This window comes from Bos mutus, chromosome 22, assembly GCF_027580195.1.
Source record: "Bos mutus isolate GX-2022 chromosome 22, NWIPB_WYAK_1.1, whole genome shotgun sequence".
Taxonomy (NCBI): Eukaryota; Metazoa; Chordata; class Mammalia; order Artiodactyla; family Bovidae; genus Bos; species Bos mutus.
This window is the reverse complement of record NC_091638.1, coordinates 55,935,399-55,958,576: the sequence shown is the minus strand read 5'-3', so window position 1 is coordinate 55,958,576 and position 23,178 is coordinate 55,935,399. Positions and strand designations below refer to the sequence as shown.

General features: G+C 45.2%; 1 protein-coding gene across 1 annotated transcript in view; it reads left to right on the top strand.

The window, feature by feature from the left end:
- The window catches only part of TAMM41 (TAM41 mitochondrial translocator assembly and maintenance homolog), a 52,378-nt gene that overhangs the window by 26,186 nt on the left and 3,014 nt on the right, over window positions 1-23,178 (top strand). Inside the window, exons 5-7 of the mRNA XM_005896117.3 lie at window positions 6,200-6,345; window positions 14,783-14,948; window positions 16,232-16,294. Coding sequence (XP_005896179.2) covers window positions 6,200-6,345; window positions 14,783-14,948; window positions 16,232-16,294 — 375 coding nt within the window. The remainder of the gene's footprint in view (window positions 1-6,199; window positions 6,346-14,782; window positions 14,949-16,231; window positions 16,295-23,178) is intronic.

Below are 23,178 nucleotides of genomic sequence, written 5' to 3'. Positions count from 1 at the left end.
GTGCCAAAGAATGCTCAAACTACCACACAATTGCACTCATCTCACACGCTAGTAAAGTAATGCTCTAAATTCTCCAAGCCAGGCTTCAGCAGTACGTGAACTGTGAACTTCCAGATATTTAAGCTTGTTTTAGAAAAGGCAGAGGAAACAGAGATCAAATTGCCAACATCCGCTGGATCATGGAAAAAGCAAGAGAGTTCCAGAAAAACATCTATTTCTGCTTTATTGACTATGCCAAAACCATTGACTGTGTGGATCACAATAAACTGTGGAGAATTCTAAAAAAGATGGGAATACCAGACCACCTGACCTGCCTCTTGAGAAACCTGTATGCAGGTCAGGAAGCAACAGGAGTCACTAGTGGTAAAGAATCCGCCTGCCAGTACAGGAGATGCAAGAAACACAGGTTAGATCCTGGGTTGGGAAGGCCCCCTGGAGCAGGAGATAGCACCACACTCCAGTACTCGTGCCTGGAAGATTTCATGGGCAGAGGAGCCTGACGGACTATAGCCTCTGGGGCTACAAAGAGTCAGACACGACTGAGTGACTGAGCACACACACACACAGATCATGGACATAAGAGCTAAAACCATAAGACTTTTAGAAGAGTCAGTTTGAATTATACAGTGTTTTCTTAAATATCTACCAAAAGCAACAAAAGAAGTAGATAAATGGGACTGTATAAAAATTAAAATTTCTATGCTGCAAACAAAACCATCAAGAAAGTGAAAAGACAGCCTATGAAATGAAAAGAAATACTTGCAAATCATTTATCTGATAAGGAAATTGTGTCTGGAATATTTAAAGAATTTTTAGAACACAAAAGACAAGTAACCCAATATAGAAATGGGCAAAGGATTTGTATAGACTATTTTTTGAGAGGAAGTATACAAATAGCAAATAAGCACATGGAAGGTGCTCAGCATCATTCTTCATTTCTTTGCAACCCTATGGACTCTTCCAGCAATGGAATTCTCCAGGCCAGAATACTGGAGTGGGTAGCCTTTCTCTTCTCCAGGGGATCATCCCAACCCAGGGATCGGATGAACTCAGGTCTCCTGCATTGCAGGTGGATTCTTTACCAGCTGAGCCACAAGGGAAGCCCAAGAATACTGGAGTGGGAGCCCATCCCTTCTCCAGTGGATCTTCCAGACTCAGGAATTGAACTAGGGTCTCCTGCATTGCAGGCAGAATCTTTACCAACTGAGCTACCAGGGAAGCCCACTTTACATACAAATAGCAGATAAGCACATGAAAAGGTGCTCAGCAGCATTAGACCCCAGTTCACACCCAAAGCCTATGATCAAAATACAAATGAGAACAGGTGTTGATGAGGCTGTGAAGAAATTGACCTGCATACATTGCTGAAGGAATGTAAATAACATAGCCACTTTGGAAAAAACAGTTTGGCAGTTCCTCAAAATATTAAAGCAACTATGTGACCTAGCGATTCTACTCCTGGGTATCTACCCAAGACAAATGAAAATATATATCCACACAAAAACTCTTATGCAAATGTTCAGGGCAGGGTTATTCATAAAAAAAAAAAAAGGCCCGAAATGCCTATCAACTGAGAGATGGATATATAAAATGTACATCCACCCAGTGGAATATTATTTAGCCATAAACAGGAATAAGTACTGATAGGTGCTCCAACATGATGAACTTTAAAAACATCATGCTAATCAAGAGACCGTGTATTGTGCAGTTCCACTCATATAAAGTGTTCAGAATAGGAAAATCTATATATAGAGAAAGTGGATTAGTCTGTGTGGGGCTGAGGGTGGAAGCAGGGAAGAAAAGTGACTGCTGGTGGTACAGGGTTTCTTTTAAGGAGGCTGAAATGGTCTAAAGTTACATGGTTGCATAACCCTGTAAATACAGTAAAAAAAAAAAAACAAACCCACCATAGAATTATGTGCTTTATATAAGAATTATATGGTATGTGAATTATATCTCAAAAAAAAGAAAAACCTGTTTAAAATGAATATTATGTTGCACATATCAGCTTCCAGTTTGAGCTCCTATTCCTGACCACTCCCACATCAGGAGTCCTGGGCACTAACCTGCTCTGAAATGCTGTTTTAATGTCACTTGCTGCTTGAGGCAGAGTCTGTATCTTTGTATGCCCTGAGTCCAGCACAGCTCCCGGCACTTAGAAGCCACCCAGATATTTACTGAACGGAGATGACAGGAGTGTGGCAGTTCGTCTAAGAGGGAAAGTTAGCCTGCCAGTGTCGTAGAAACCCAGGGCTTCCTGCACCCTCTGCCCTGCCCCTCCCATATACACATCATGACAGCAGTACTGTCTGCTCACTGTGGACAGAGTATCCTCTGATACCTTAATCACTGAAACCTAAAGGCAGTCTTGTGAGGTTCGTGTGACTGTTGCAGAGAAGGAAGCTGATTGAGAAAGGTTAAGTAACTCACCCCCAGTCTCCCAGGGATATGGCCAGACCTGAGAGCCGGGCCTTTCCGCTCACACCTGACTGCTGGGGACGTGCTGGAATCATGGAGCAGGCCAGCTCCAAATGCACTACAAGCCTCTGAATTTGTCTTACTTCAGGTCAAGGAGAGATTACCCTTTGTCTAGCCATCGCATTAGACAGGCTGTTCTCTGGCTTGGGCAGTTAAGAGTTAAACTCCCATAAAATACAAGTCAGCAGTCAGTTTTTCCTCAATCTCTGTATTTTGTTGTGAGCGTATCTGTGGAGGTAAGAAAAATTGATTCTTAGGATCAGATGCTGGTTCATGCTGTGTCCACAATTTTATTCATTTTGTTCTGAAGCAGCGGGTGATAAGCCCATTTGCTTGCTGTTCCCCATGGCTGAGCTGGTTCTGCTGCACAGCAGTGGGAGAAATCCAATTCAGCAGACATTTATGGATCTGCCTTCATGTGCCAGGCAGCGGGCGTGGAGCCGGGGTCACAGGGACGAATACGCTTTGGTCCCTGTTTGCACAAAGTCCTTAATGTTTCCCAGCTCCTTTCATCGTGGCCGGCAGTTGTTGTTTGGGGAGGGTTTGGATCGTCTGCCTTTAAATTTTGGTAAAATACAGTCCCTCTCTCAGAAAGTTACTGTCTAAAATGTAAGAGCTTTTGTTTGTTAAATGTACAGGAGGTAAGGAGGTGGCATAAATATTTAGATCTCAACAGTGGTGCACTGATGCTTCAATTCTGAGCCAGCTGTGTGAGACTCAGAGTTAGATGACATTTCATCCCTTCAGGGAGAAGTAGAAAACATTTATAGGCTCTGAATGAAAGCATGAGGGTATATACACAATTCAAAGTCAACCCAGCTGCCTCTCCATTCACATTTGCTGGGACAGCATGTCTGTGCATCCGTGAACTTACTTCAGAACGCTAGAGGTAGTGAGCCAGCATTACAGAAGTGAGGGAAAGGGGGGAAATTACAGGGGAGAATTACAGAGTGAAGTGAAGTTAGCACCTGAAATGTCACTGCCCTGATCCTGGGACGTGGCCGGGCCTTGGGCAGGTTGTTGTTGCTCCTTGTCCTCGTCCGTGAGACTGAGGATAATCAGCACCTTCCTTGTCAGACTTGGCATCCTTAAATGAGACAGCAGATGTGGAGCACATGCCATTAAAGAGCCCACAGTAAATGTGTCTCTTATTAGAGTAAACATAACCATTTAAAAATAGTCTTTTGTCTTGTTTTTTTACAAAGTTGTTTCCTTTTGGTACTTTTGTGTCCTGGCTTCTCAGCTGCACATTATTCCATGGTCATTTTCCATCTCTGTGTGTGGTTCCGGTAACTCTTAGTGGGTGAGCCCTGGTCCACGGTTGGTGTGGGCACACCCTGGTCTACGGTTGGTGCGGGTGCGCCCCAGTCCCCGGTCAGTGTGGGTGGTCCATGGTCAGTGTGGGTGGTCTGTGGTCGGTGTGGGTGGTTTGCGGTTGGTGTGGGTGCACCCCAATCCATGGTCAGTGTGGGTGCACCCCGATCTGTGGTCGGTGTGGGTGGTCTGTGGTCCCTGGTCATTGTGGGTGGTCCATGGTCTATGCTTGGTATGGATGCACTGTTCCCCTGTTGAGGGACATTTGGTTGCTGCCAGGATTTCAGTGTTGTAAATCGCATATTAAAAAGCAGAGACATTACTTCGCCAACAAAGGTCCGTCTAGTCAAGGCTATGGTTTTTCCAGTGGTCATGTATGGATGTGAGAGTTGGACTGTGAAGAAAGCTGAGCACTGAAGAATTGATGCTTTTGAACTGTGGTGTTGGAGAAGACTCTTGAGAGTCCCTTGGACTGCAAGGAGATCCAACCAGTCCATCCTAAAGGAGATCAGCCCTGGGTGTTCATTGGAAGGAATGATGCTAAAGCTGAAACTCCAGTACTTTGGCCACCTCGTGCGAAGAGTTGACTCATTGGAAAAGACTCTGCTGCTGGGAGGGATTGGAGGCAGGAGGAGAAGGGGACGACAGAGGATGAGATGGCTGGGTGGCATCACCAACTCGAAGGACGTGAGTTTGAGTGAACTCCGGGAGTTGGTGATGGACAGGGAGGCCTGACATGCTGTGATTTGTGGGGTTGCAAGGAGTTGGACATGGCTGAGTGACTGAACTGAACTGAAATTGTGCTTCAGTGAAGAGCTGTGTGTGTGGAGGGTGTTCACTGGCTTCCTGGGAGACCTCAGGCCGGTTCCATCGTCCCCGTGTCCCTGTTCCCTTCCTGCCATGTGGGGAGGCGGCAGTGCCCACCTGAGGGGACGGCCGTGTGGGCAGACGAGGTAGGATGATGACCCAGATCCTCAGCAAGCTTCACCTCCTGGCCTCTGTTTGGGTTTGGGGCTTGGGGCTCGCTCTCCAGAGATGAAGCTTTGTCAGTCACAGCTTCCAGAAGGACTATAGCAGTGTACGAGTCAAGAGCATTACGTGAGAGAACCAGTTTCTCTACCCTCTCACTAGCAGTCATCCTCGTGTGTAATTGTGTAAACAAACAGAAAATGCTGTCGTCTGTGTTTGAGCGGCTCGTTAGGGCAGTGAGAGGACAGGACTCACTCGAGCTCACTGCCCTAACTAGTCCCCACCTCATCTCACAGAGGTCAGGTTCCAGAGGCTGTCCATGAATCTTTTCCAAAGCTTGTCTCCACACGGTCCTTTGAAGCTTAAAAATCCAGTGTATTTTATTCTTCACTGAGGTACATACTTACTGTTGGGTAACTGATAATTTTTCCAACAATTATGGCCTGATGTCGGAGCTGCCCTATGGGCCCAGCAGCATGCCCCTTCACTCACCAGGACTCCCTGTCCCAGGGGAGCCCCCTGTATGGGCAGCATGGACCCTTCTAGGGGGCTGCGCTGGCTTCTGGGCATGCACATAGGCAGGGCTGGCTTCTGGGCATGCGCATAGGCGAGGCTGCACCCTGGCCCAGGAGCTGCCTGTGGCTGCTGGCCTGCAGGTGGTCCGGACTTGTCCACGGGAGACTGGCTGTAGGGCCTGCAGTGGTTCCGGCCTGCTGGATAGCAGGCTGGTGCTGACGGGCTGGACGGAGGACACCAAGATGGCCCTGACCAGCAGCGGAATAATCATGGGTGGAATGAGCTCCTCAGGAGGGTGGCCATCAGCACCTCTGTCCCCAGGAGGAGGCCTTGTTGCCTCTTGCTTCTCTAGATCAGCAGTTCACCACTTGCAACTTTTTAAAGGTATATCTGCTTTAAAGTTCATCTTAAATGTAATCTGTGTCCTTGTCAAATATAATAAGGTTATTTATATTCACAGAATACCTCAAAAGCCCTCATACAAATGCAGTAGGCAGGGCCAAGCTGAGTGAGCAGCACCAAGGATGAGATAACACACAACTCCCGTCTCTGATTGGTCACAGGCAGAGTTTTGTTAACAAGATGAAAGTTTATAAATAGAGAAGCTTGTGCATTGGAAAAACAAGTGCATATTAACTGTCAGGGTGACTTCCTTCTGTACTTCGGTATATTTTAACTGGCTAAAGGGCTTTGTTGTTTGAGAGGCTCTATTTTCCCCAGAACAAGTGCCTGCATTCCTGGGCTGCTGTGTTCACGTCTTGAAGGTGAAAAAGCCAGTGTTTCGAGTGAGAGATCCTGCCAGGCTGACCTGGTGCAGTGTCAGCTGGGGGGCTTTGGTTCACAGGTCATTTGGGGGCCTGCAGTCCACAGGGCAGACTCTGAAGTCGCAGTGCGAAACTGGTTTTGTGCTTATTTTAACCAGGTGACTTTCGGATGGTGGTTGGAGAGGATAAGGCAAAAGTGTTGAATATCGTGAAGCCCAACATGGCCCACTTCCGGGAGCTGTACGGCAGCATTCTGCAGGAGAGCCCCCAGGTGGTGTATAAGGCCCAGCAGGGCAGCCTGGAGGTGAGCGGTCAGTGGGACATCACGGGTCCGTCCTGAGGCAGGAGCCCGTTTAAGGGGAAAAGTCGAGTGCGCAGTATGACCAGTGTGGTAACTATTCACAGAAAGTGCGTTTTGCGTGTAAACGTGTTCTCTGTGTGTTTGAAATAAGGCTAAAAGGTCGCATAAGAAACTAGTGACAGACAGGAGGCTGCCTCCGGAGAAGGGCCAGGGGCTGACATGAGCCGGGTGGGGGCCGGTCTTCACCGTGTGTACCTTTTTTGCCATTTGAACTTCTTGCTACATATATTAATTATTAATCAGAAACAAATAGAAGCAAACTCTGAAATTACCTTCTCTTCGCCTCCAAACCCATCTGCCTCCCAGAGGTAGTCTTATTCACAGGTTGGTGTGTTTGCTTCCAGATCTCATTGCATGCGCTTCTGTGTGTATTTGTACATGTATAGACATGTAGGAAGTGGCTTGGTCTTTTTCATTTGGTTTTATTTTACATAAATGTATTCATATATGTTATTCTGAAGCTTGTTTTTCCCCCACTTGTTATATGTATTGTGTCCTGGGACTTTTCTTTTGACATAGCAGACAAAACTTTCTTTCAAGGCAAAAAAATACTAAATTTTTTGAAAATAAAGAAGAGCCCCTCCTTTGAGAAATGTAACTTGGATTTAAGATTTTTTTAACTTTAAGATTCATGGTTTTTTTATCTTTAAGATAACACCATTCTACTTTTTTAATGCTCTTTCTTTTCCAACTAATACAAGCAATTAATATCATGTTGAATAACAAATTAATGGTATTTCTAGAACTGAAAGGCAACTTTAAAAACTAGGAATTATTTTGAATGTAACATTGGAGAATACACCATGAATGCCCAGAAAACCCACCACTCAGTTTAACAGATTTTGCCGTGTTTGCTTTAGATTGAGGTTTTTTGTTTTTAATTTTTACTTTTCTCAAAGTGATGCCTGCACACTTTAAAACCCAGGTGATACCCCAAGGTTTTGAACAAAAAACAGCAGTTCCGTGCTGCACAGCTTCCTACTTGTCTGTGCTACTTCCCAGAGCAACTGGTCTCATCTCCTTCACTGATTCTTCTGGTGTTTACTTCCATATTTACAAGTAAAATGACTTGACTGTTATTTCTTGATTTTTAAAAAAGTTTTGTACTTTTTTTGTTATCTTTTTATGGAACGTGAGGTTTTTTTACTCTCATGCACTCCATCCACACACACACACTCTTTCATGCTCTATCTCTTTCTCTCCCTGTCTCTCCCCACCACCACTCACCTATGCTCCATATATAGTTATTACATGGGCTTCCCAGATGGTCCATCTGGGAAAATGAATCCATCCACTTGCAATGCAGTAGACCCAAGTTCGAGCCCTGGATCAGGAAGATCCCCTGGAGGAGGGCATGGCAACCCACTCCAGTAGTCTTCCCTGGAGAATCCCATGGACAGAGGAGCCTAGACAGCTATAGTCCATGGAATTGAAAAGAGTTGGACACAACTGAGGTGACTGAGCATGCATGTATAATAATTATTATATAATTTTAAATTAATAGTCAATATTTACTTTATTAGGACAACTGGCTTTTTTCATTGCTGAGATATACTACTGTGAAATTTAGTTTCCTGTACAACTTTGTTTTTCTTGGAGTTAATCAGTCCATTTGTTCTGACTTTCTTGATTTTCTCATTGTTGTTGTTCAGTTGCTAAGTCATGTCTGACTCTTTGCAACCCCATGGACTGCAGCACTCCAGGCTTCCCTGCCCTTCACTGTTTGAGCTTCCTTGAATTTACTCAGACTCACATGCCTTGAGTCAGTGATGCCATCCAACCATCTCATCCTCTGCCAACCCCCTTCTCCTCCTGCCCTCAGTCTTTCCCAGCATCAGAGTCTATTCCAATGAGCTGGTTCTTCACATCACATGATGAAAGTATTAAAGCTCTAGCTTCAGCATCAGTCCTTCCAATGAATATTCAGGACTGATTTCCTTTAGGATGGACTAGTTTGATCTCCTTGCAGTCCAGGGGACTCTCAAGAGTCTTTGCCAGCACCACAGCTTAAAAGCATCAGTTCTTCGGTGCTCAGCCTTCTTTATGGTCAAACTCTCACATCTCTACATGACTACTGAAAAAGCCATAGCTTTGACTAGACAGACCTTTGTCAGCAAAGTAATGTCTCTGCTTTTTAATATGCTGTCTAGGTTTGTCATAGCTTTTCTTCCAAGGAGCAAGCATCTTTTAATCTCATGGCTGCAGTCACCATCTACAGTGATTTTGGAGCCCAAGAAAATAAAGTCTGTCACTGTTTCCATTGTTTCCCTATTTACCAGAAAGTGATGGGATGGGATGCCATGATCTTAGTGTTTTGAATGTTGAATTTTAACCCAGCTTTTTCACTCTCCTCTTTCACTTTCATCAAGAGGCTCTTTAGTTCCTCTTCACTTTCTGCCATAAGGGCGGTGTCATCTGCATATCTGAGGTTATTGATATTTCTCCCAGAAGTCTTGATTCCAGCTTGTATTTCATCCAGCCCAGCGTTTCTCATGATGTACTCTGCATATAAATTAAATAAGCAGGGTGACAATATACAGCCTTGACATACTCCTTTCCCAATTTTGAACCAATCCGTTGGTCCATGTCTGGTTCTAACTGTTGCTTCGTGACCTGCATACAGATTTCTTAGGAGGCAGGTAAGGTGGTCTGGTATTTCCATCTGTTTAAGAATTTTCTACAGTTTGTTGTGATCCATACAGTCAAAGGCTTTAGTGTAGTCAATGGAGCAGAAGTGGATGTTTTTCTGGAATTCTCTTGCTTTTTCTATGATCCAACAGATGTTGACAATTTGATATCTGGCTCCTCTGCCTTTTCTAAATGCACCTTGAACACCTGGGAGTTCTTGGTTCAGGTACTGTTGAAGCCTCACTTGGAGAATTTTGAGCATTACTTTGCTAGCGTGTGAAATGAGTGCAATTGTGCAGTAGTTTGAGCATTCTTTGGCATTGCCTTTCTTTGGGATTGGAATGAAAACTGACCTTTTCCAGTCCTGTGGCCACTTCTGAGTTTTCCAAATTTGCTGGCATATCGAGTGCAGCACTTTACCAGCATCACCTTTTAGGATTTGAAATAGCTCAGCTGGAATTCCATCACCTCCACTAGCTTTGTCTGTTATAATGCGTCCTAAGGCCCACTTGACTTCACATCCAGGAGGTCTGGCTCTAGGTGAGTGACCACACCATGGTCTGGGTTATCTGGGTCATTAAAACCTTTCTTGTGCAGTTCTTCCATGTGTTCTTGCCACCTCTTCTTTTTTTTTTTTCTTGCCACCTCTTCTTAGTCTCTCTGCTTCTAGTTCCTTACCATTTCTGTCCTTTATTGTGCCCATCTTTGGATGAAATGTTCCCTTGGTATCTCTAATTTTCTTGAAGAGATAGCTAGTCTTTCCCATTCTGTTGTTTTCCTCTATTTCTTTGCATTGATCACTGAGGAAGGCTTTCTTACCTCTCCTTGCTATTCTTTGGAACTCTGCATTCAGATGGGTATATCTTTCCCTTTATCTTTTGCCTTTCGCTTCTTTTCTTTTCTCAGCTATTTGTAAGCCCTCCTCAGACAACCATTTTGCTTTGTTGCAGTTATTTTTCTTGGGGATGGTTTTGGTCACCACCTCCTGTACAGTGTTACAGACCTCTGTCCATAGTTCTTCAGGCACTCTGTCTATCAGATCTAGTCCCTTAAATCTATTTCTTACTTTTACTGTATAATCATAAAAGATGATTTAGGTCATACCTGAATGGCCTAGTGATTTTCCCTACTTTCTTCAACTTAAGTCTGAATTTTGCAACAAGGAGCTGATGATGTGAGCTATAGTCAGCTCCAGATCTTGGTTTTGCTGACTGTATAGAGCTTCTTCATCTTTGGCTACAAAGAATATAAACCATCTGACTTCGGTATTGACGGTCTGGTGATGTCCATGTATAGAGTCGTCTTCTTATTTTGTTGGAAGAGGATGTTTGCCATGACCAGTGTGTTCTCTTGACAAAACTCTTTTAGCCTTTGCCCTGCTTCATTTTGTACTCCAAGGCCAAACTTGCCTGTTACTCCAGCTATCTCCTGCCTTTCTACTTTTGGATTCCAGTCCCCTATGATGGAAAAGACATCTTCTTTTGATGTTGGTTCTAGAAGGTCTTGTATTTTGTACATACCTGTAACTAATTCACCCTCAAACTCTCCTACAGATCTATGAAACATCTTACATTGTAGACAAACACATCAGGTGTTTTCTCTGTTTCTTGCTTTTCCTGGGGACATTCTTCCTGGAGTCCTGAGTCCCCCGTTCCTTTCATGACTGGGTGCTTTCTAGACACGCTGCACAGCTCTTCTCTGGAGCTTTGTTTCATTATCACCTGAGAATTTCTTCCCCTCTCCTTTTGCTAATTTTTGGTTTTCTTGAACTTTTCCTCTTTCACAGTTTATACTTTTAAGTACTAAAATGTGTACTTGTGAAAGAGGTAAATTTTTTGAGATCCTATACATCTGGAAATTCTACCCTTAAACTGATGGATGAGTTTAGGTTAGACATCAGATTCTAGGCTGGAAGTAATTTTCCCTCAGAAGTTTTTTAAGTCATGGCTTTATTTCTTCTAGTTTCTTCTGTTGCACCAAAAAGTCCAACAGGGACTTCCCCGGTGGTCCCCTGGTTAAAAATCCACCTTGCAATGCAGAGATTTGACCCTACATGGATTTGACCCCTGGTTGGGGAACTAGGGTCCCACATGCTCTGGGGCACAGCCAACATATTAAAAAAAAAAGAAAGGTCCAACAGTATTCAGATTCCCTATCCTTTGGATGTGATCTTTTATCTCTCTGATACTATTTAGTGTTTTTTCCTTTTTTTCCAGTATTCTTAAATTTCATGATGATTTGCCTTTGCCTTGTGTATGCTTTTTCATCATTGTTGCTATCATTGCGTTTTGCTCGGCCACACCACACATCTTGCGGGATCTTGGTTCCCTGACCAGGGATGGAACCTGTGCCCCCTGCAGTGGAAGTGCACTCACCACTGAGCCTTCAGGAAATTCCCATGGTTTTTTCATATTATTCTGGCACTTTGTGACTCTGTTCTGGAAATGCACGATGCTCAATTCTAGGAAATGATTTTTTCATTTCTGTAATGAAATTCTCTTCTACCATTCCTTCATATCCATTGTCTTCATTTTTTTTCTAGAATTCCTGTTAGTTGTTGGACCTCCTTGTCTGGTTTTTTTCCCCCTCATTCCTGTTTCTTTATTTTTTTTTGTTCTGCTTTCCAGAATAATTTTTTGAGTTGATCTTCCAACAGATCTGTTGAATTTTTAATTTCCTCTGAATGTTCTTTTTTCATATATATATATATCGCATTCTGTTCTTGTTGTATGTCTGCCTTATTTTTCCTCGAAACCTGAAGAGGCCTGTCAGCGCACTTCTTCCTTAGTGATGAGAGGTAGAGATTTCCTGAGTTGTTTTTACTTTGGCGAGGATGTCCCAGCATACTCCAGATCTCTTGACCCCTGAAGACTTCCCTGCTGCGTTGGGCTCCTCAGACTTCATGGAGTTTCTCTTTTACCCTTTGGAGTGCATACAGCTACCAAGGCCGCCACTGTCCTTGCCCCTCACTACTCACCAGGTGACAGCAGCAATGTGTCCTTGATGTAGTGGACGAACATGAGATCACACAAAATAATTAGCTCGCTGCATTGTGAGGGTCGGCAAGTTTGACATTTGCAGGTCAAGCCGGAGACCCAGGGACGAGTCTGCTGTTCTCTTGAGTCCAAGGGCAGTCTGGAGGCAGACCTTCTGCCTCAGGAAAGTTTAGTCTTTCTTCACAAGGTCTTCAACTGACAGGATGAGGTCTGTCCACATTAAAGGGGGTCTTCTGCTGTTCAGTGTCTGCTGGCTTCGGTGTGAATTGCATCTAAAAAGATGCCTTTACAGTAACATCTGGACTAAAGTTTGACCGAGCAACTGGGCCGTGTAGCCCAGCCAGGTTGACATATACAGTGAAACATTGCACCCTGTATCCTTTAGGTCTACGTGTGACATCAGTCTTTGCCATTTCTCCTGGGATGTGGTTTTCTTTTTTCATTGCTCTTTTGACCAGAGGGCGAGAATGGCAGCTTCAGAGACTTGCACCTGGCCTTCTCCATCGGGACAGCTCCAACGCGCCATCTGAAGAGTATGCTTTCTAGGACTACTCTTGGTACCAGTTGTGTAGGATCAGGTTTGGGGAGTTTTGAAATGAAGACATCATCTGATTGATCGTGTGCTGGCACCGTGGAACTTGATGGCTCTTCTGAGCTATCCCCACTTGGAGGAAGGAGGCCAGGCCTTCAAACCCCTGCATTTTCCAGTCTTTGGAAAGAGGCAGCTCCCTTGGCTGTAGCCAGTTCTAGGAGGGACTCTGAGAAAAGGAGTCAGCCAACGTTCCCAGCAGGTAGCGGAATGAGTACCTTGGCCTTGAAGCAGGATCTGATTGGTACAGCACAGCAGCTGCTGTCATATGACTGTATCTGCTTTTTAAAAATGTCAGCCTTGTTGAGATATAATTCACATAGCATAAAATTTGGTGGTTTTTAGTCTCTTCACAGAGGTGTGCAACCATCACCACTATCTAATTTTAGAATATTTTCATCACTCCGAAGAGAAACTCCATTGCCGTTAGCAGTCCCTAGCTTCCCCTCCCCCAGGCAGCCACTAAGCTACTCTCTGCTCCATGGATTTGCTTGTTCCAGATACTTCTGTAGATGGAGTCGTACAACAGGTGGTCTTTTCCATATCTGCTGTTAAAATGCAATGTGACTCATAATTTAACTGCTTTCACATTCGTGTTTTAATGAGAACTAAAGAGTAAGGATGATTAGAATTTTGCAACTTCTTTGAACATGTCATCTAATATTTTGTTTTTAAACACATACTTTGAAGCAGAAACTCCAGTGCATTTGTTTCCTCCAGAGAAAGCAGTGGCAAATGCTATTTTCTGATTCCTCATATTACTCAAGCCATTTTGGCATCTCTAAAATTCCTGGAAGTTTCATAGGTAAAGACTTAGAGAAATATAAGATCCTATTGACTAATCTCAATACTCAGCCCCAAAATATGAGTCTATAAACGTCATTTCTAGCATATTTTACAGGATATTCACATTTTTGGGTCATTTATCTAGTGAAAGATAAGTAGAGATTGAATCCTGTGAATTTAGGAAAATCTCAATGATTAATATGAAACATTTAGGTTAAAGAAACCCTTCACCTTAGTGGAGCCTCTAACTAATAGCATTTTATTCTTTTCTGCAAAGACTTTATAGATAAAACTCGAAAATCCAGATATTAGGCATGTACTCAATAAATATTTGTTTAATGAAAAAAATGGTAGAGTGCGTGAATTCTGATTATTAAGAAAGATGGTCATATCTGAGAAATCTGAATCTAAAATTGAATACATTCGTTTGTCTAATTTTGTTTCTTACTGTTCTCTTCAAGTTAAAACCTAAACACTTGTTAAAATAACACAGGACATTGTTACTGGGAGAATAATGTGATGAGCTGTTGAGGGCACTGACACTGCTTCTCACCTTAGCAGGCAGTCGGTGTTTATACGATTTTGGAAAAATTTAGTTCCATGAAGTAAAGTATATTAGACTAGGAGTTAGGGAAGCTGGGTGTGGACCCAGCTCTGTGGCTAAATTTTGATCCGAAGGTGTCCAAGTAAAGTCTAATGCATAGTTTTACATATGTTTTATTTCTGTGTTTGTCTTTAAACTTGATATATTTTAGAATACATTAGGATCAAAAACCATTGGTGTAACTTACTGTTGTTTAAGAAATAATGACAACTAAGATTTATTGGTACAGTTATTCATCCACTTATTCAGCCACTGTTTTTTCAGTACCTACTATGTGCCAGGGGATTAAAGGTGAATAAAGGTTGGTCTCTGTCATCAGTTTATTCCTACAGTTCAGACAGGAGATGCAAGTTTAGATCCTGCTCTCTGACTGGCTGTGTGATCCTGGCATGTTAATTTGTCCCTGTGTTTAAGATGAGTGCTTGATTTGCTGGGGTGTCAGCTTTACCTGAATCTTCACTTTCCTTAACTACTGGATTTAGGACAAATAGAAAAAAAATTTTAAACTGAGAGTCACAAATTGATTCTTGAAAGAAATTTCTCTTCTTAGGTACAAACAGAATATTCTAGGAAAAGGATTGGCTTGTTTGAAGGAGCTGAGACTCCTTAACATTCAGGCATTCAGTTTCAGAAAGGAGAGTCTCCTTAGCACACTGCCTAGTCTAGAATGTGAGTTCATACTCTCTTTGTGTGGTTTTAAGGAGAAGCCTTGTGTCTTTGAATATTTATAGCAATCAGAGCACTTCCATAGGCATCAAATTTTTTTTTCCCCCTTAGATCGATAAAAGCCCAGAAGGACAATTCACTCAGCTAATGACATTGCCCAAAACCTTACAGCAGCAAATAAATCATATTATGGACCCTCCTGGAAAAAACAGAGACGTGGAAGAGACTTTATTACAAGTTGCTCATGACCCCGACTGTGGCGACGTGGTGCGTCTAGGTATGTACGTGAATCTGACAGGGAGGAGGTGCTGGCCGGGGGTAGCGGGAGGAGGGAGGCAAACTTTGTGGCTGAGACGGCTTCTTTCTTCTTTCTGGCCTAGAGATGGAGAGAGATTGCCTCTAGGAAGAAGAGAGCGCTGACAGTCTGGGGTTTTTCCCAGCCTAAATTCTCATTCATTTGAAGTAGGGTGCTGAAATTCCTTCTATTTTTAGATCCCTCAGTCCTAAATCACTTTAGAGAGGAAAACAATGATTCTTTTGGTCCAAAAGCATAACTTTTAGGAGTTATTGCAAAGACGTGGCTTTGTTCTCCATGGTGGTCTGAGGAAGGAGGAGACTGGTGATGTGTTTAATGCTCTTGCAACATCAAGAACACCACTCTCCTGGGCCCATGCCCCCTCGGTGTGTCTCATGTTGTATGCACTAGGTCCAGCACCCGAAATGTTTCACACATTATCCCCAGTATGTACCAAAATCCTCCCTAGGGTGAACCCCAAATCTGAGCCTGAGCTTCAGAGGTTCGCTGCCTTCTGAGGTGTTTGAGGTGTTACAGGTACTTACAGGTTCATACAGTAAGGAGATCATTATGAATTGGCTCACCCTTCTCTGCTGAGCTTCCCCAGGGAGCAGCCGGGCCTGGCAGGATACAGGTCACCACAGCGGTGCTGCGAGGCAAGGCTGCCCAGCGGGCAGAGCAGCGCATGTGCTTAGGGCGTCGGGCGCCTCTCCTGAAGATACACGTGGAGGCCCGTCTCCAGTTGTTTTCTTCTTAGCGTGGTGCTGGCCACGGAGTGAGCTCTGCTGCCCTTCTGAGGGCCTGAAGGGCCCCTCGCCGTCCTCACTGAGGAGTGCTCTGCGTGGTTGCAGGATGAGCTGCCTCCGAAGAAACGTGTGGTGTTTGGTGTTTGTTTTTTCCCCCCAGTCTTCTCACATCTTGGAATTGAGAGCCAGAAGGCTTAAGCAGGTTTAAAGTGAAAAAATGACCTTCGAGGGTCACCTAACCCCCTCCTCCCTGTGGATTGTAAGATGAGGCGGTCCAGACCCAGAGGGGGCGCTCATTTTCTTGGCTTCACACAGCTGGTCGGTGACACAGCTGGCAGCTCAGGTCTCCTGGCCGTCCGTCCTGATAACCCTTTTCCTTAGTCGCTCTGACACCAGGACAGAGATCGAGTTGCTGGTGTTATTGGATAGCTGGAATGAATATTTAGTTTCAAGTTTTTAAAGTGTTAAGATGACTAACATCTGGCCTTTTTGGCATCATTGCTGGTTTTTTTCTCACAGGGCTCGCAGCAATTGTGAGACCTTCCAGTATGAGACAGAGCACCAAAGGCATTTTCACTGCCGGTAAGAATTTTTAAAAATCCAAACTTAACATACCTGCTGGATTGAGCAGCCTTAGCGCTCCGGGTTAAAATGTAAAGCTTTATCTGTATCCTTCAAGTACTTGTCAGACGCTGGATTTTGCTGGTCATAACCTAGGACATGGCAGTAACATACAGAACAGCAGACGGTGCTGTAATCTGGGGGCCTGAGGTGCTGCTGGAAGGCTTGGCTGCCCAGGTACTCCGTATGTGCAGGGTTTCCCTGGAGGTGTGATATCTTTGAAAGTTACTCATGATACTGTTGCAAAAACAGCAGTACCTTGCCCTGCCCCCCTGCTGTTCCTCTCCAAAGACAACCCCAGCTGACTCTCCTGCTGGTTTATTTATGTTTTCACTGCTGGTTCTCTGGATAATAAGCTGGTATTGCTGCTTCTCCTTTTTAATTTTAGCCAGCATCTATGAATTCAGCTACCCCACCACATACACACACACAGAGACACACACACACAGACACACATACACGTCCGTACATCAGTACGTCCGTCCATCCATCCATCCCTCCATCCCTCTCTCTGTGCTCAATGGTTGTGTCATAGCTTTGAGGAAGTCTTCTTGTTTCCGTTGTCTGGCTGTGTTACTGTGATTCATTGCTGAGCCACCTGATACACTTTTCCTTCCCTGCACACCTTTCTTTTCCCATGGAGTTGTCATCACCTGTCTCATGGGAGAGACCCTTGTGTCTCACGTCTCTGATTCTCGTGGTGCACAGCCTCACTTTGGTGAAGCACACTGTCCAGGCACTTTCTGGGAAGGGGTGCCAGGGAGGCAGATTTGGAGCCCGTGTGTGGCCAGGCCTGTCTTTAGTCACCCTCCCAGCTGACTGACTGAGACTTAGGCTGGTGGTGATTGGAAGTAACTGTCCTTTAGAATTCTGGTGTCATTGCTCCGGTTATCTTCTCACTTCTCTGATTGCTGTTGAGGTCCAAAGCCATTCTGATTCTTAATCCTTTGTGTATGCTCTTTCTGGAAGCCTTTTAGGTCTTTTTCTCTAAGGGCTCTGAGGTTTCTCAGTGGTATATTTTGATGTGAGTCTGTTTTTATCTGTTATACTGGATACTCCTTGCCCAGTTTGGAAACTCAGAGTATGAGGATATAGGAAAAATGTATTCTTTCTTCCCATCTGTTTTCTCTCTTCTCTTGCTGGAACTCCTTTTACTCAAATATTGGACCTCTGAGATGAGTCCTTTGGGTTTTTTCTTTTTTTTTTATCTCTTTGTTCTTTTGCTTTGCTTTCTTGACTATAGTTTCCAGCTTTTCTATTGTTGTTTTATTTTTGCTATTTTAATTTCTTGCATCTCTACTTTTTTTGTTCTCAGAATATTCTTTTTTTTGAAATTTGAAACATCCTGTTCTTGCTTTATGGGCTTAAGCATTTGAACGTATCTTTGGATATTGTCAGATTGCCAAAGTGGGTTACCAGTTAACCTTGACCCTGTGGTAAATGAGTTTTTCCCTTTCCCCATCCTTGCTACCACTTTGTGTCGTCAGATGCCAGACTTTTCTCACTCAGTCTCTATCAGCCGTCCACCTAGCGTCCCTCAGGTGCTCACCACGCAGGATACTACAAGGTAAACACGACACCATCCTGCCTTCAGGGGCTTCACCCTCTATAAAAGGAGACAGGCACAGACATAGGGGCTCGCAGTGCAGGGGATAAACGCACAGAGGGAACCTGCAGAAGGGCGTGATCGTCCAGCCTGATTCTCACCCCTGGGTGGAGACTGCCAGGCGACTGCACCATCACACCTCCTCACGCCTCACCCCAGCAGCGTGGGGACACAGCCAGGCTTCATCCTCCTCAACCTTCAGGAGGTTCAGCCCGTCAGCAGAAGTTTAGTTTCTCAGGTGCCAGATCCACTTGGCTGAAGACTTTCCTGCCACGCAGGGGTGCATGGCTCTGTGTTTCCAGTTAAAATATTTAATCTGCTTTCTTGCTGATTTATCTTGGCCAGGCTGAAGTTGAGGTGCTTTCTTTTGTGTGGGTGGCTCAGGCTGTCACTCTGTGTTTTGCATGATTGCAGCTCCCTCACTGTGGTCCTCCTTGGGTGAGGCTGGACACTTTGGCTCTTTATTTATGGCTTCCTATGCTATAAGGAGCTACTGGATTTACTCTTTTTTTCTTTTTTTAGTCATGATAATGATGGTGTTATGGGGTTAAACAATCATTTTCCTTAGGAATACATACTAAGGGACTTCCCTGGCGGTCCAGTGGCTGAGACTCTGTGCTCCCAATGCCAGAGGCCCAGGTTCACGTCTTAGGGAACCAGATCCCATGTGTTGCAACTGAAAATTCTGCATGCCACAACTAAGACTCCTGTGCAGCCAAATAAATAAATCTTTCTTAAGAAACACATACTAAAAGATTTGCAGATGAAATGACAATGTCTGAGATTTGCTTCAGAAGAAAAACGTTTGGGCTGAGTCCCATTGTTGTCCACCTGAAACTCTCACAACCTTGTTAATCGCCTGTGCTCAACTATAAAATGAAAAGGTGAAAGAAGGAAAGAAGACACGTTGGAAGGAAGTGCATATGGGTGGGGTGGTAACTCAAGATTGGCCATGAGTTGATACGTTGTTGAAGTTAGGTAAAGATACGTGCAAGCATATTATGCTGTCTTGAATTTATCTCAAATAAAAGGTTTTTAAAAATCCATCCTCATCATCTCTTGACCCTTCAGCCTGAAATGACTCTTGGGTCCTCTTTCCACTTGTTCTTCCTGGTCGCCAGCAGAGGGCAGTAGGTATCCCCTCACGGCTCCCGGAGCCCAGATTGCCGCTGGCTGAGTGCTCAGCTGCTCCCCGACAACTCTCCGGGTCGCGGCTTGCCTGCCTCTGCCTCTGAAGGCGCCTGCTTGGGTTGTGGAAGCCGAGTGACAGGATGTCTGCAGCCTGCACTGGGCTGCAGGCCCTGTGAGACGTGGTGTGCGTTCCTTCATGCCCTCCAGGTTTGCACCCCGGGCCCTGCTCCTCTGCTTTATGGTGGTGGAGGGCCGCGCTGGAGGCGGCCCAGGCCAGGGGCAGGGGTTTGTGAGCCCCAGAGACTTGGGTTCAAATCCCAGCTTAACTGCTGTGACTTGGGAAAGTTGCCTAATTTTTCTGAGTTTTCATTTCATAGGGACAATTCTTGTCTCACTGGGTTGTGAAAACTCTACCTTAGGACATATAAAAGTGTCTGGCACGGCTCCTGGTCTTTCCGCTTTGGTCTCATTACCAAGAAGTTCCCTGACCTCTCTTTAGAACCTGCCCCCTCGCACTGTCACGTTCAGCTAGCGTTCACCCCTTCCCAGGTCCCCAGCTGGACCAAACTAGCAGCCTTAGGCCCTGGGTGGCTGATTTGCTCTTTCCCTGTCGTCTGACTTCACAGCAAGCTGCAGGACCCCAGCCCCTGCACTCCGCTCTTAGAAGTCCTCCTGCTGTCATCGTCACGGCTGTCATTCCACCCGGCTTTTCTGGGTCCCTCTTCCAGAATGCTCCAGAGTCCTGCCTCTGTGCAGTCTTCAGCCAGCGAACGTGTCACCTGCCGGGCCAGGAGACCCCAGCGTACTTGGCTGCGCTTTTCCTCCTTTGTAGCCATTACCACTCCTCCCCTCTGCAAGTAAGAAGGCAGGGTCTCCCTAGCTCGTGAAGAACTTCTGTATTCCGGTACTGTTAAGGTCAAGGAGAGCTAAGCTAAGGTTGCATTCAGAAGACTGGCTTGAAGTTGTGGTTCATGCCTTTGCTCTGTAACCTTGGGATGGTAACCAGCCTTTCTTTCTTCTTTGCAATGGAGAGGATGCTAATAACACAGCTCTCAGTGTGTTCCGGGATCACCCAGTATGTCCTTTATAAAGCACTAGTGGTGCTGTATAGACTCGAGTGAGTCTGGATCTGAGTATCGCTCTCTTGCTCGACAAAGTGGAAGCCAAGTGTCCATGGCAGCCGGGAGGGCGCCCTTCCCGGGGGCGGTGACAGGTGGCGCGGTACGTGTCCCGAGTGGTCTGGCCCTCTGTGTTACTCGTTCTCTGAGATTCCCCTACCATCAGATGCCTCCACGCTCCAGGGTGAGCACAGAACTCCTTACAAAACCAAACACTCTCTTTCCCTTTAGCCTGGGAGTTGGTTACAGGAGAAGTAACGCCGACTTCTTAGACTGTGCTGTTAGTGGAGTGGCCTGATTCTCGTCAGGGTCTCAGGGCAACAGCTCAGGTGAGTGGACACTGTTGAGTTCCCCGCTCCTGGCCTGCTCCTCCCTTCACTGCAGCAACAGATGGTATTGCAACTCAACCTGCTAACAGAGCTGCAGCTGCTCATGTTTATAATCTGAGTGGAGGGAGGTGGAACTGTTTGGGCTGGAGTTGGGGGCTTGGAGAGAAATGGGTCTGGGGTTAGTAGATTTGACTGAGAAGCAAGCAGGAGCCAGACAGGGGAAAGCCCTTAAAAATCTAAAAGGGAATCCAGAGTTTCAGTGAGGGCGGAGGGAAGCCCCTGGAGGATCGTCGGAAGACTGCTGCCGCAGGAGACTGGCAAGCAGCTCGGAGGGATGTGCCGCTGTTGCTTGGGAAAGCGGTCAGCCCGCCACGGCCAGCCTGGCGAGGAGGCAGGCCTTGACCCAGGGCTGTGGGGAGAGGCAGAAACAGGCAGGGCTTAGACGGCGCCGAGAGGGGCCCGGCTCCCAGGCTCATAACTCAGGAAGTGGGAGATGGTGATGCCCTTCCTGGAGGTGAGGGAACACAGGAGAGCATGGCAAGTTTAATTTTCGAAATCTCTTGCTTTATTTTTCCCCCCGTCTGATTTTCTGGTCTATCAGAACTAATTTGGTGGTCAAATACCTACTTAACCTCTGTAGCTTCAAAAGATTCAGCTTTCACCAAAACAGGTTCAGTCTTGTTCCTAAAGAGACTCCACACGCCTCACATCTGTCCTCACGTTTCCTGAATGTGATGGAAGGGCCACTGACTCTGCTCTCCTTCTCATGTCTTATGACTAGGCATTTTATTCCCGTTTTTTGGTACTTCCATATTTCAGTAATACAAACTTATTATTTCAATAAAAAGAATAAGAATGAAGGTTCTTCTGGTGATGTATTTATCATTTAAACCTGAACGTTTTAAAAATAAAAGCACCTCAGAAGAGATTTTTTTTTTTTTTGTAGATGTAGGTGACTGTGTTTGGAAATTAATTGCAAGAATGTTGAGGGCTTATTGATTTTCTCTCCTGTAGATCTGAAATGCAGAATTATAGGAAGGTGGACCCCTCTCAACCTGGTCTCATCTCTGCCTCTCATTGTTTCCTGGAGAAGTTTGTTTGTTGCTGAACTTGTGAGTTTAAGGTCGCGTAGGAAATTCATAGTCTTACGCGTGTAGTGATTTTGCTGTAGGTCACATGAAACGGGCTGGAAGTCAACAGAAGGAAAACCTGAGGAGCCATATGTTGGGGTAGATTTCTGGTGGCTTTCAAAACTACATCCTGACTTTGGATCCTAATCCGAGTTTATTATGACCAGCTTTAGGTGAATAAGGAGCTGCCTGATTTAGAGGAGCTGATTGAGGAGACCTGCACCTCTGTCCCCTGGGGAGGGAGCAGAATCCAGGTGCTTCCAGGTGCTTCCAGTTTGGGGCTGTTTCAAGGAGTCCTGCTCGTCATGTCTTGGTGCCTGTCTTTGGGTGAGCAAAAGTGTGCCTTTCTGTTAGCTCTCTTCTTCAGATCAGATCAGTCGCTCAGTCGTGTCCGACTCTTTGCGACCCCATGAATCGCAGCACGCCAGGCCTCCCTGTCCATCACCAACTCCCGGAGTTCACTCAGACTCACGTCCATCGAGTCAGTGATGCCATCCAGCCATCTCATCCTCTGTCATCCCCTTCTCCTCCTGTCCCCAATCCCTCCCAGCATCAGGGTCTTTTCCAATGAGTCAACTCTTCGCATGAGGTGGCCAGAGTACTGGAGTTTCAGCTTTAGCATCATTCCTTCCAAAGAAATCCCAGGGCTGATCTCCTTCAGAATGGACTGGTTGGATCTCCTTGCAGTCCAAGGGAGTCTCAAGAGTCTTCTCCAACACCACAGTTCAAAAGCATCAATTCTTCGGCGCTCAGCCTTCTTCACAGTCCAACTCTCACATCCATACATGACCACAGGAAAAACCATAGCCTTGACTAAATGAACCTTTGTTGGCAAAGTAATGTCTCTGCTTTTGAATATGCTCTCTAGGTTGGTCATAACTTTCCTTCCAAGGAGTAAGCGTCTTTTAATTTCATGGCCGCAGTCACCATGTGTAGTGATTTTGGAGCCCAGAAAAATAAAGTCTGACACTGTTTCCCCATCTATTTCCCATGAAGTGATGGGACCGGATGCCATGATCTTCGTTTTCTGAATGTTGAGCTTTAAGCCAACTTTTTCACTCTCCACTTTCACTTTCATCAAGAGGCTTTTGAGTTCCTCTTCACTTTCTGCCATAAGGGTGGTGTCATCTGCATATCTGAGGTTATTGATATTTCTCCCGGCAATCTTGATTCCAGCTTGTGTTTCTTCCAGTCCAACGTTTCTCATGATGTACCCTGCATATAAGTTAAATAAACAGGGTGACAATATACAGCCTTGACGTACTCCTTTTCCTATTTGGAACCAGTCTGTTGTTCCATGTCTAGTTCTAACTGTTGCTTCCTGACCTGCATACAAATTTCTCAAGAGGCAGATCAGGTGGTCTGGTATTCCCATCTCTTTCAGAATTTTCCACAGTTTATTGTGATCCACACAGTCAAAGGCTTTGGCATTGTCAATAAGGCAGAAATAGATGTTTTTCTGGAACTTTCTTGCTTTTTCCATGATCCAGCGGATGTTGGCAATTTGATCTCTGCTTCCTCTGCCTTTTCT